The 13,854-nt window shown below is 42.9% G+C and overlaps 2 protein-coding genes across 7 annotated transcripts in view; both read left to right on the forward strand.

Moving 5' to 3' along the window:
• The window catches only part of sik3 (SIK family kinase 3), a 44,420-nt gene extending 40,195 nt beyond the window's left edge, over positions 1–4,225 (forward strand). For all 5 annotated transcript variants that reach the window (XM_074641392.1, XM_074641394.1, XM_074641396.1 and 2 more), the window contains one exon: positions 229–4,225. The gene's annotated coding sequence lies outside the window, so the exon portion shown is untranslated. The remainder of the gene's footprint in view (positions 1–228) is intronic.
• A 1,904-nt stretch (positions 4,226–6,129) lies between these two features.
• Positions 6,130–11,835, forward strand: tmem25 (transmembrane protein 25). Of its 2 annotated transcripts, none has more exons than XM_074641422.1 (9): positions 6,130–6,666; positions 7,378–7,495; positions 8,067–8,396; positions 8,478–8,768; positions 8,912–9,043; positions 9,172–9,205; positions 9,631–9,740; positions 10,975–11,058; positions 11,184–11,835. In XM_074641422.1, exons 2-9 carry the CDS (start codon positions 7,417–7,419, stop codon positions 11,255–11,257), a joined length of 1,134 nt encoding a protein of 377 aa, XP_074497523.1. In that variant the 5' UTR covers positions 6,130–6,666; positions 7,378–7,416; the 3' UTR covers positions 11,258–11,835. The 2 variants fall into 2 exon arrangements, with proteins under 2 accessions (XP_074497523.1, XP_074497522.1); XM_074641421.1 differs by having other exon boundaries at positions 6,131–6,666; positions 7,375–7,495.
• Positions 11,836–13,854: the final 2,019 nt, after the last annotated feature.

Genomic DNA, 13,854 nt, shown 5'->3' on the forward strand with positions numbered 1-13,854 from the left:
AAAGCCGGTGGAGCGGCCCTTTTAAAGGTGGATAGTCCAGTCCAATCCAGATTAGCAAACATCCTTGTTCATACTGTGCACTTTAAAGACACCCTGCAGTGAAATAATAGTAAATGTTTTTGTTTTCCATTTAGTCTTTGGTCTAAAATGATGTCAGTTAGATAATAATCATCTGCTTATAGCGATCCAAATATGAACTGTTTGCTCTTTCCTTCTGTCTCCCTTTAGTATCCTGTGTACAGCGGTCCATATCAGCCATCCTGAGTTGTGTTGACTTGAGTTGAGCAGCATCACGCCAAACCACCGTTCTCTGCCCAAACGGGGGCGCTCTACGTCCATCTGTCTGTCTCCAACTATCCCTTTGGGAGGGCAGTCTGCGCAAAGAGAGGGGGAGTGTGGGTGGGTGTAGACATTAGAGGGGTGGGGGTCACAGGCGGGGCCTCGGGAATCAAAGGTCAAAGTGCCAGCATTTTTCTGCACAGACATCCAGCATTCATCGCCGCCGGTTGTCTCCTCTTTTCACCTCCCTCATCGTGGGTAGATTGGGGTTCCACTCCTCCCTCTTTCGACTCGACCCCCCTCACCTGCTGCCCTGACCTAATTCCCCCCCGACCCCACCCCTCAACCCTTTCACCCTTCGTCTTCTGTTAACTGTTGGCATACTTCATTATGTGCCTCATTGGCCAACGCATTGATACAGTCATAGTCGCAAGAGTCCAATAACACAAAGAAACATACACACTGCTGCCACAAACCCAAAGTATTCACATTAGGTGTGAGTGAGTGTGTGTGTGCATGACTGAGAAGAAGAGGTGAGCGGAGGGGAAAGGTGTCTACGAGGTTCAGTCTGCTCCTCCATCTCCTCCCCCACCCCTCTCCCTCCTGCTGTCCCCCTGCAGCAGATCATTCCGGAGCGGGCTGAAATCTCAGCGGCGGCGGCCCCTTTTTTCGGCCGGGGCGGCGGGTGTTTTGGGTCAGGCTCCAACAAAACCGCTCTCTCCAAAGATGGAGCTCAGTGACATCGCACAGGACAAACCAGCTCTCTCATTGTTTTTTTTCTTGTTCTAGCATTCATTTTCCTTTTTTTTTTTTTTTTAATTTTACGGCTAATGTCCATGTAGACATTATGGTCAATATTGTTACTCTTATTGTTGTTACTGTTTTCCGTAAAAGAGGTTTTATTATAATGAATATTATTATTATTATTAAAGGAAAACAGTTCTGTGTTGCAAGGAAGACAACATTGTTCTTTGATTACTTAAGTAATTCTGCACTTTCGGTTCAAGCTATCCTCTCTCTGTCTGTTTCCTCCTCGCAGTTCCTCGCTCTCTGTCATGCTGTTACCCGCTTTTCAAACCCGCCCTCCCCTCCTCCAACTTCCCCCCACCTCGGATTAGCTCTTTGCTCCTTCCTCCTTTCCCATGTCAGTGACAGTGTATTGCATTGTGGGTAGTTTTACCAGCTCCTTTCCTTGTACAGTGATGCCATGTATAGAAAGCTATTGCAATTTCTGTATCAAATCCTTTCTTTTTTGTCACCTTTTTTTTGTTTTTAGATGTTGTTGGGGAGGCTTTTTTTTATATCGGTATTGTTTATCATTTGTACTTTTGGATGTCTTTTTTTGTTTTTTTTTGTTTTATGAATCTTGAGATTTCTAGCCAAAAGAGGACAGAGAGAAGAGAGACAGTGCTCTTTCTGTGTCGTGAAAAAAAGATTGTTCTTATTTGTTTTAATATTATTATTATATCGAGACACTTGAATAAGAGGAGAGTAATTATTTTGTGTTATCATTTCAATCGATGTTGTTGTGACTGTCATTCTTGTTGATGTTGGGCCTGTTTTCTGTTAATGGGGTAGTTGTGGCAGGCTATACAGGGTCAGGCTTTGGTCTTTGTCCGGGTTGGTTCGGGTGCTACAGAGACTTCACGCTCTAAAAAACAAAAAGACACAACAAAATAAAAAAAAACAAGGGAATAACTTGTAATATAGCTGACATATCATCCTGAACATCCCAAGTGTGGAGACGGACAAACCCACTTCTCTTTCTGCTGTGATCCTCCCACCATCTTTTATCGGCTTCTGATCGGACGCCGCCTTACGGACCCTTGCGGCCCCTTCCTCCCAGGCTAACCTTGTTACTGTGGCGACCAAGGAGGAAACTACTATTACTCGACCCCTGTCTACCCTCTTTTTTGGTTTCGGCCTCGCTTTGCCCCTCTCAAGCCTGGACGGGAAGATCGCAGGAGGCGTTTCATGAACAGTTAATGGACCTAGTTGTGGTTGGATACACCTGGACACACCTCCAAACCATAAAAGGGAAACATTTCAGGAGGTGACCGTAGGAAGGAGCGGCTTGAATTGGACTTTCACAGCAGAGGAATACAAGGTTGTGGCCAGAGCGGCGGGCAGGGTGTGCCCACCTTAAACATATCTACCAAGGCCTGTGCCCTAAGCTGAGTCAAGCACAGCCAGATGGAGGCTACAGCACACTGGGGACCACAGCAGAAGATTGAACCTCCCTTTGTTTTTTTAAATTTTATTTTATTGTTTGACCTCTATTTATCCTCCCATATACAATACCCCCGGGCCAGCAAGAGACTGTGGTGCAAAAGAATAAAGCTCCACTTGTATGTATTCATACTGGCCAGATTTCACAATACCTGGCTGCACGGTTGACTTTTAATATGCTATATATACATCATGAAAGCTGGAGATGATGTCATGCAGCGCCTTTGCTCTCCATTCGCACCGTGTCACTTCCTGTTTACCAACATTTGCTCTCCTTCGGAGAACAGTGGATTAGCTTCAGCGGTAAATCATAATCCCTAAAATGAGAGGAGTTAACAGGGAAGAAGGATGGATTAGGATCTAGGGCTGTCAATCGATTACAATATTTAATTGCACATTTTTTATCTGTTCAAAATGTACCTTAAAGGGAGATTCGTCAAGTATTTAATACTCTTATCAACATATAAGTGGACAAATATGCTTGCTTTATGCAAATGTATGTATATATTTATTATTGGAAATTAATTAACACAAAACAATGACAAATATTGTCCAGAAACCCTCACAGGTACTGCATTTAGCATAAAAATATGCTCAAATCATAACATGGCAAACTGCAGCCCAACAGGCAACAACAGCTGTCAGCGTGCTGACTTGACTATGACGTGCCCCAAAACTGCATGTTATTATCATAGAGTGGGCATGTCTGTAAAGGAGAGACTCGTGGGTACCCATAGAACCCATTTTCATTCACATATGTTGAGGTCAGAGGTCAAGGGACCCCTTTGAAAATGGCCATGCCAGTTTTTCCTCGCCAAAATTTAGTGCAAGTTTGGAGCGTAATTTTAGCCTCCTTCACGAAAAGCTAGTATGACATGGTTGGTTCACTTTAACTTTAAAACTGAGCCCAGTACAACCTAAAAATCAAAAGTTGCATTAATGCGTTTAAGAATTTAGTGGCTTTAAAACAAATTTGCGTTAACGCGTTATTGTCGTGTTAACTTTGACTTTGAAAGCCCTAATTTCTTCCCGAACTGAGTCAATGTCTCTCGATGGGCAGAAGAAGCTTGTTTTCATTCCATCTCCCTCCAGCTCTCATTCGTTCCTCTTTCAGATCTGCCCTCCTGTTTTCTTTCATTGTTTACACCAAGCCAAAGGTGAGATCTGGAAGAGAAAGGATGGCGGGTGTTGGGAGAGGAAACGTCTGGAATGGAAGACATTGCATGTCTCTCGTCCCCACGGCAGGATAGAAACTCTAAAATTAAGACCAGAGGCTCCACGTTGTCTCACATTGTGACCAGAGCTGTTGTTTCAGATCTGTGTTGAGGGAAAGAGCAGAGGCACACAGGAAGGGACAGCTGGAGTTAATGGAAAGCACTGCAGATGACTGAGAGGTAACGCTGCACACACATTGTCTTCCGCTTGATCAAACTGACCCTTCTCCTTTTTCTTTCTATCTTAACTCTTCCACCCCTCCCCTCCGTCTTTTCCCTCTCCATCCCAGCCTCCCTGCTCGGCGCGCCAGCTCTGCTCTACTCCTGTTTCTTAGGTTCATTTTGTTTTCTATCGGTTCATTTTGTCCTTTTTTTTGTTTTTATGTTCATTTCTGTTGAGTACAAAAATACTAAAGTGCAACAACAATGATTAAAAAAAGAATATCAACCAAACTGAGATGAATAAATAAATATATATAAATAAAGAAATAATTTAAAAAGGTCATGACTTGTGTGTCTTTGTGTTACCTGCTGCAGGAGTCATGATGGAGCATTGTAAGCGCTTATAGTCCAGTTTCAAAATAATTAGACCGTCACAATATTAAAGGATAATGCCACGTTTAGCCTACAAGTCATGTTCGATTTTAACATTTTACACCAGTTTTTCCCTCCTTCCAGGAAGCCATTGAATTAGTTCATGTTAGGCTATCACAATTATCATAATGATTCATTGTTTGCTCTATAAAATGTTTGAAAATTCAAACAAAAATGATTTCCCATAGCCCAAGGAGGCATCTTCAAAGAGCTAGTTTTTTTCCAACTGTCGAATACCCAAAGATACTCGGTTTACTATCTTATAAGACAAAGAAATGCAGCAAATCCTCCCAGTTGAGAAGCGGGAACCGGGAAATGATTTTTGCTTGAAAAATGATTAATGAACAAAACGGTTTCTGTCGATTGACTAATCGATTACTCAACTTGTCACTTCGTGATGATGTAGTTGTCAGTGCACATTGATTTGCAAAATTAACACTCAAATAGACACAATACCATAAATATATTAATGGGGAAAATGATTTATATACAGCGCATTACATAAACAATCCTGATACAGATCCCTGATATTTGTTTATTTAAACAAGTGGAACATTTGACAGTGCTCTCTAGTGGACGAACTATCTTATGGTCACGGTTACACTTAATGTCGGTTACGTTCCAAATCGCATACCTTTTTCTTTTTACTTTTAATACGTACTGCAGCTGCCCTTACAAAGAACGCACTGTTGCATGCAGTATTCATACACTTGAGACAAACCTCTTTATCATAACATTGCATCTTGAACTTTGATCCTCTTGCTCATATTTCTGCTGCGCAGAGGATTGTGGGTCAGAATAGCCAGAAAAGTGTGCTGGTTTGCAGACTAAAAAATGCGACCGGATGTAGTGGAACATTCTGGTATTTTAGGCATATTGCATTTGACATATTGTGATATTGGAAAATACTAAATCTTTTCTGAAATAGTATAGCAGTATATAGGTATTGGACCACACAGATACTGAATTACCGCAAACCAACTTTGGCATTTTTGTACTGCAACTTCCTATTACTTATCGGCTAATATGCTGATATCAGTATATCTGCAATAAGCTGATATCTGCCTGGACGATTTATCGTCCAGCTGTAGTTGCGATGTGATGATGAATGTTTTTATTCCTCCATCTGATGGAAAATTGATAGACTGCTAAATCTTTGGAGAAGCAAATAATTTCCCCATTTCCCATCACCGCAGCTTGGTGTTTATAGCAGTACAGAAGTAAAAGGAAACCAGTGGCTGAAAAATTGTCCTTTAAACCTGAATGTTTGCGTGGACGCTTTGCTCCTCAGTGTTTGCACATTCTTTGCAGGAGTTTCATCCATTGTGTCTCTGAAAGGTGAGTGGGTTTTCTTTGCTTAAATGCAGCAGGAGTTACCTGTTTGTGTCTATCATCAACCAGTCCTGTCAGCAGTATGTTACCAGTATCTGTTTACATGTAGGGATGGGTTCAAAGTGTCTGAACTTGTGTCATCAGTCATGAAGCCTAACCTTCTGCTGACCTTGTTCCACAGTTGATTGAAGTAACAGGAACAAGGAAATACAGTATTTGCCAGACATCGCTTTTTTGCTTGTTTTCAAGGCACTTCAGGACAGAGTTTTCAACTAAAAGTGACAGTATATCCTGGAGAGTGATTTAAGCTTGAATTTTGACATTAGCACGGGACATATTATTACATGAGCTTGTTTCTTTTGTCTGCCTTTTTTGGCTGCAGTGCTCTGCATGCCGCTGCTCAGGTCTGCAGAGCTGCACTGCAGAGGCTCTTCAGTCTGAAGTAATTGAGCTCAGACACTGTGAGCCATGTTTGTGTATCAAGGGTTACTTTAACATGCCTGGTGACAGGAAGAGATCGGTTTATCCCCTCTGAGCTGACAGTTTACTCTCCTTCATCCACCACAAGTCCATGTAGTGGATCGTTAAAGATTGATGTTTTGCACACTCTTGTCTTCTAGCCTGTGTATCCTCTCCCACATCGGCTCTCTTTTGTCCCTCACGACTCTGTGCCCACTCTCCTCTCTCTCTCTCTGCATCCTCTGCTGCTTTCCCTTTCTCCCTGCCTTCCTTCTCTCCCTCTCTCATCCCCTCCTCCCTTCCCACTCTCTCCTCCTGACTGCCTGCGTCAGCCAGCTAGTAAACGCTGCTACTGGAGCTGCTGTACCCTGCAGAGTGTGTGTGTGTGTGTGTGTGTGTGTGTGTGAGTCTACGCAGATGGGAAAGCAACTGAGTCAGGGAGGGCTGCCTCTCATCCTCTCCGCTGTTATCACCATCCTTCACTCTCCCTCCTCTACACCTCCGCTGCCATGGAGCTCCAGCAGGCTGAATCACAACAGCGTCTGCAGAAAGGGCTGAGGTAATACTGTGTCTCTGTGTGTGTGTGTTGTAGACGGCTTTCTTTCTGCATTTCAGTGCACACATCTGCATTGAAATGCCTGCATGCAGCCTTACAAAGTGGAGACCCACAGTGTAATGTATAGCCCCCTTGTTTTGTCAGTGCAACCCCCAGCATCCTCACCCAAAGAGCTCTAACACCTTCTATCATGCGTGCAAGAATGTTCTTGATCGTCTCCGTATGTGTGGGATTTATGAGTGTTTTCCTTGACGGCTCAGTTCCTGCTTTTCGTCCGAGGTGCTCACACATATCACATGACCCAGATTGAAAGCAAGCACTATGCATTACTCATTCCCCGCACTCACTGTGTGTATGTGCACAATCACCTTCGATCCGAGCCGGCCTGTGAGTGTTTTTGTATTGTAGTGACGGGGTACAGTAAGTCTGCAAAATCAGAGCTAACCAGGCAGTGAATTATCGAAAAGTGAGGCATGTCTTGTGTTGCTGTGTTTTTGTCTCGCATCTCAGTCTCAGTCAACATGAATCTGTGTGTCTTTTAAAGGGTGAATTCACCAGAATCACAAACCAAAAATCCTCATGTACACCCAGTGGAACTGAGCCATGTAGAGTTTTATCCTTTGAGATATCCGTCTCTGAGATTTCTGCTGGTGCTCCCCCCTCAGGATAACCCATTGAACCTCATTATGGACATGTCATTTCTCCTCAAAGCAGGTAGATGTGTATGCGTGTGCGCTGCTCCGTTGGGCCAGTATGGAGTGTGCGTGTCTGAGAAGGTGGGCGTCGGGCTCTGCCGTCGTGTTCCTTCACACACTGGCCTTATCCTGGGCAGGTAAGAAAGGCACACTGCACCTGTAACCTACGTCACCTGTTCCTCTTGCTTGATGGAATTTAACCAAAAATGACCTCAAGGTTATTGCACAGCATTCATCTTAAAGGGATAGTTTGAGTGTTTTGAAGTGGGGTTATATGAGGTACTCATCCATAGTCAGTGTATAGAGAGGTGAAGTCCAGCCCCTTCCGGTGGACCTCATGGGACCTCGTTTCAGAAAAAATGTGAACTGCAGTCAACAGCGAGAGACAAATATGTTTTTGAAACACACGGGAATCGTAGCTTCAGAGAGAGAGACGTCTCTTACGTAACTTTTGTGTGTGTGTGTTCTTTCTAATTATGTATTTTCACAGACTTCAACAGTTTTATAAAAAATTGTGACTTTCTTGACTTGCAAAATTATCTTTTAAATTGACAAACATCATATGTGTGATTCTTGGTCCAATTCCAACGGGATCAAAAAAATATTTGTCTCTTGCCGTTGACTTCCGTTCATATTTTTCCGAAATAAGTTCCCATGGCGCCTCGCCTCTCAATTATATCCACATCAACACTAATCCTCTAATCACAGGTGCAACTGAGCCCGCTCCCAAAATTGACGGACGGCACCGAGCGGCCGTGACGCTGCAGGAGAACATTACACACTGGTTCAACTGCCAATCAGACGGCTGGGATCCCCGCGCTTCTCCCTTGCTGACGTGGTACCTGAACGGTGAGCAGCAGAGAGAGCCGCCGCCCAAACATGGACATTTGAAAGACCTTGAGGTCATCAGACCGGGGCCCAATCACAACAGCACCTTCTCCCTGCGGGCCAGGAAGTGGGACCGGGAGCTGGTGTGTGTCGCGTCGAACCCCAGGACGGGAGAGAGCTACAATGCCACGGTCAAACTCAACGTCCAGTGTGAGTCTGTGTGACATATTTCAGGATTGTAAGAGCTATTTCCTGTTGGTACCGTGAATAAAGTCGTTCCTCTCCTCCCAGTTCAGCCAGAGATCCTCAAGCTGAACGCCCACTACAGTGAAACCTCACACCCCGGTCTCTCCCTGGTCCTCTTCGCCTTGGTACGGTCCAACCCGCCTGCCACCATCACCTTCGTGGACCAGTCAGGCCAGCAGGTGGCTAACACTTCCGACTTCCTCATCCTGGACAAGCGGAGCCACCCCTGGTTGACCAATCACACGCTGAAGGTCACGCTGGGGAGCCTATCAGGGAACATCTCGATGAACGTCAGCAACAGTGTGGGAACGGTGCAGAGCAACCTCACGCTGGCAGGTCAGTGACGGTGTCCCGGCTAGCTTCATATGCACCATACAGAGCGACATCAATGTTCTCATCTAACTGTCCGTGAGATAAGCGAAAAGTTCCCAAAGTGCCAAACTATTCCTTTAACTCTCTGCCTCTCCTTCTCTCTCCAGAGTTCCTGCAGTCTCGTGTGGAGGTGCCCATGCTGGGAATAGTGACTGGTGGAGCCATGGCCTTCATGGCCCTCCTCATCCTCAGTCTGATAGTCCTCTGCCTCATGCAAAAAAACAAGACCAAGTCCTTTGGTGAGACTAAAGTGTGTTTGTGCGTGTGGTGAGCAACTCAGCTGGAAAATGTGTGACTGTAGCATTGTAGTATATACTGTATAACACTCAGTCAGCAGGATAATATATCTCCTTGTATTGTGTTTCAGACGAGCCAGTGGAGATTCTGATGACCAAGAAAAGGTAAATAAAGTAATCAGACTTCTGTCAGTGGATATTTGTATGAATCAGAATGGAGAGCAAGTCAACAAGATGGATAGAAATACAGTAGATAGATATGTTAGAGACTGTATCTCTTTATCCCTGAGGTGGGCTAAAGCTTCCATTATACGTCAGCTGTTATTGTCTTGTTACCGGATATGTTGTCTGCCATATTTTGACTTGCTTCCAAGAAGAAAAAGGTGAAATAAGTGCAGGTCTGAACCTGTTGGGTGAAATTTTAAGTTCATCTTATCAGATAATTTCCATCTCAGCATCATTAGTGGATTGGAAGCAAAACACTGAGGAAAGCGTTTTTGTGCTCTTATGAATATTTGATGTCCATCCTGCTGACCAATAGCAAGTCTAATCCAAGTTGGATATCTCTCCTCTGTAAATTTCCTTTACAGCGACTCAGCCAATCTAAAGACAGAGAAAGCTGATAAGACCTACATCCCCAGAGACAACATGTCTGTGCCGTCCAACATGCAGCTCAACGACCTCAACACTCTGAGAAAAGGTACCAATTTATGAAGCACCCTCATCTCATACACCCGTACAGATGTGTAGAGCTGTGCAGTAAGGGAGGGCAGACATTGGCCGAGTACAGTACATGCTAAGAGAAATTCAGTGTCTGCATATGGGGGTAAACTGGGGTAAGACACCCCCTTAAAGGAACAGTGTGTAGGATCTGCCAATATCTAGCGGTGAGGTTGCAGATTTCAGCCAACTGAAGCTTCTCCCGTGTGCCAAGCGTGTTGGAGAGCTACGGTGGCCGACACGAAAACACGAATGGCCCTCTCTAGAGCCTGTTGTTGTAAGAGTAGTGTAGGGCATCTGGAGCAGAGCCAAGGCTTAGAGTGTGTGTGTATACGTGGGAAGTGACTGGTGAAGCAAGAAATAGAGAGCGGCGGCGTCCGGAGAGACGTTATTGACTCCGGCCCAAGCCGTTCTGGGCTACTGTAGACACATGGCATCCATGAAGAGGACCCGCTCCCTACGTAGATATAAACAGCTCATTCTAAGGTAACGAAAACACAGCAACTCTTATTATCAGGTGATTATACACTAAAGAAAACATACTTATTAATATTATATTACATTTCTGCCAATAGATCCCCCTAAACATTCATACTTTACACACTGGTCCTTTAAGAACAATGTATATTCATATAATTTGAGTCAATATAATATGTACACAAGAAGTATGCTCAAGTAAACACATTTATAGGGTAATTAAATCATAACATAACAGCTTTGTTAATACTAAATGCAAAATCTTGTAACCCCGGGTCATGGGGGAAGATGCTCCCCCTACTGGGGGATTAGATGTTTCCTAAAAACATGGCAAAAGTGGATTTTTTTTTAATGGCTGTTGACAGTATTTTCAGATATATGGAGAGATATCAAATATTCCCTGTGTAAAAACCTTTGAATCTAATATGTCAACAAAATGAAACAATAATTTTGAACCTGGTTTTGTCCAATGTTCAGATTTCTGTTCTGTAAATATATGCATATAATGCCTCATTTGCATATTTAAAAGTCAAATTTTAGAAAACTAATTGCCTTAATGTAAATAATCAACTGGTGGTAGTTTCATGGTGATATCTATTAATTCAAAATGTTACCCTATTCACCTGGGGTGTCTCCCCTTGGAGTGTATTTCCCAAAAACTCTCCCTGCACATCCATAGTCAACATCTCTCTTGTATTCCGCTGTGTCCTCCGTCCTTCTTGCATCACTCCTCGTAGCCCGAGAGGCCGCCCTGCAGAACAGTGTGGGAGAGAAGAAGGAAGAGGAGGAGGAAGATCTGTCTGTAGCCTACGCCGCCAGAGGTCAGGCAAATGCTCTCTCCGATACGGTTGCATTGTTTCATTATTTATACTTCATATTCCGTGTGGAGGAACAGCAGCGAGTGTTTTACTTTTTCTGTCTTCCCTTTGAATGCGATGGTTCCCAGGTTTTGCCAGATATCCGATGGTGGGCTACATCTATAAGGTGAACAGCACAAGCAGCGAGGAGATCTGGCTCTGACTGACCTCAAAGTTACGCACAAACACTGTTACATGCATGCATAACTACTTCCAACGGTGCAAACCCAGAGCAACTGCCATTCAACCAATCATCAGTCACCTTCAAAGCTGGACCAGGATGACGAGGATGTCTACATTACAGTATCAACACACTCCGTTCCTCAAGTTCATCCATGAACTTGAATTCCTTGTTCACAAAAAACAAAACTGTGGATGTTTCTGTCTCTCTGAATCAAGTGCTCTGGTCTATATACACCCCTGATGTGTCGTCTCAACAATGCAAAGTCTGAACTCTACATATAAATGCTCATATTCTCTATGTTCGATGACATGATCTCCTCCTGTAACCACATGCTCATGATGTCCTCCTCCCTGTTGCATTACTGGAATGCATTACCTGTTCTATGCTAACACCAGAAAGATACTCTACTGTACGTGAGATTTTGACCAATAATATCCAAATAAGATGGTGCATATTTATGGAGTTTGTATTTGTATATGGACATGTAATATGTATATTTGTATGCATATGTATATGTGTATAAAAGAGGACGTCTAATAAAGATAATATTGAAATTGTTATGAAGTAAATGCTGTGGTTTGTGTTGGCGCCCACCAGGGGGTGCTGTAAGGTGCTTTATAAGCTGGAAAACATGGAGGACTTTATTAGTCAGAATAGAAATAGAAGATACTTTGTCTGCTTTTGCTTACAGAAACTTGTCTTTGGTTGAAAAACTGCTGTTAACATATTACATTCAGACAGGACACATTACAACACATTTACATAGAAGCACAATACACCAATAGAAGCTACATTAAAAGGAGCGTGCATGGTGAGGACTGAATCAAGGTTAGATTAAAACATGCTGCACACTGAGGTAGCAGGCTGGCTTCACAAACAGATTACAGTTTTCTTGTTTGCTTTGGCTCAAAACAATGAGTTCAAATCTTTAAACAATTCATTTGTTGAATTTCTCATTCATTCAATTGAATAGCACGTGTTTTGGCACAAGTACAAAAGTACAATAACCACTTGCGCACGTCTTGCTGATCAAAACTGATGAGTTAATTCTCAGTGAAACTGTTTTCCTCTTCACAACTTCTAAACAATCTTTCATCGTCTGAGCCGTCACTTGCAAAAATGATCCATTCAATTATCAAAATCTGTTAGACATGCATGTATATTCATAAATATCTATGTCGAGGAGGTATGATTTGTTGTGTTTGAACTGAACTACTGCAGGTTTTTTTAATTGTTGCAGGGTTGTTGTTTTTTGGCCATGGATGGATGGTTCACTGTATTATGACTTTACATGAAAGATCAAAAGATAATTTTCTATTTATATTACATGTAACACATTGCTACATGAATACATTTACTGTATACATACAAATGTGCATATCCTTTTTCTGTGTAGCTACTACAGTATTGACTTTTCCTAGTAATCTTTGTTGAAATGGGAATGTAAAAAGCTGTGCGATAAACATTCAGCTGGACAAAACAGACACTCTTGTATAGTAGAGTAAGTCGTCAGTGTACAAAAAAGTAGAACAGATTTTTTATATTAGAAACATTTCCAGGGTTGAGTGCCGTGGTGAGAAAACACCTAAACATTTTGACCAGTCTGGCTCACACGGTGACAAAACAACTTTTAATTTTGGTGGCCAGTTTACTGACACAATAATGAGGTTTTGAAGCATGAATGAAGTGTTTTGGGTGAGTTAGGACCTTTTGAAGACATGCAATAGAGTTGTGATGTCCCATAAAACAGTTGTGACTATTGCACTTACTGTTTAGAGAAAGACTGTTTAAAAAAATGAGTCGAGGCTCATGAGAGAAACTGTAAAAAAAAATGTAATAGATGTTTTTCTTTTCACAGGGAACTCTGTACCTTTGCCCTGAGGGCAGTAGCTGACAGTGGTGATTTACGGGATGGCTGTGGTCATCTAAGATCTTGCCACTTAAGCGTTGGACTGCTTTGCCATGGTGATCGGACAGTGAGGCTCTGTTTACGGCCTGTAATTGTACTGCCCAGTTTGACTACTTTGGGAAGCTTTGTCTTGCTTTTAACTCTTAGGTGCTCGAACCAGGACACAACGTTAACATTGAATAAACTTTCAATGAGGGTTTGGTATACTCAATGACGGTGATGTGTGTTTTTGACATGGTACTAGTGATGAGTTTGTGTTGTTGTTTTTTTTTACAATAGCAGGTGCAAGAGACAAATAATGCATGTTAGACTTTGTGTGTGTGCGCGCCAGGTGTTAGCTCTAGGTCACAGGTTGTTGTGGCTTTTATTCAAACAGGAAGCAGAGTTGTGTTGTGGGAGCATCTCTTTGCTCTCTGCTGGTTCTTCTTCTGTGCTGAACAGGGAATGTAGTCTGTCACATGCAGCGGGACAAACGTTCACAACCAACAGAGAGAATTCAAATATTAATCTGAACACACGTTGGTTGTTTTCATGTCTGTTGTTTTACCAGATGGAGCTGCTCCTCACATCTCCAAACAACAAGCAGTGTCATTTCAGCTAATATGGTAGTGACTTTATTTCCAGAGTTAATATGAAGATTTTCCTTCACAGATTGCTGCACATGTCG

Source organism: Sebastes fasciatus, chromosome 7, assembly GCF_043250625.1.
Source record: "Sebastes fasciatus isolate fSebFas1 chromosome 7, fSebFas1.pri, whole genome shotgun sequence".
Lineage (NCBI taxonomy): Eukaryota > Metazoa > Chordata > Actinopteri > Perciformes > Sebastidae > Sebastes > Sebastes fasciatus.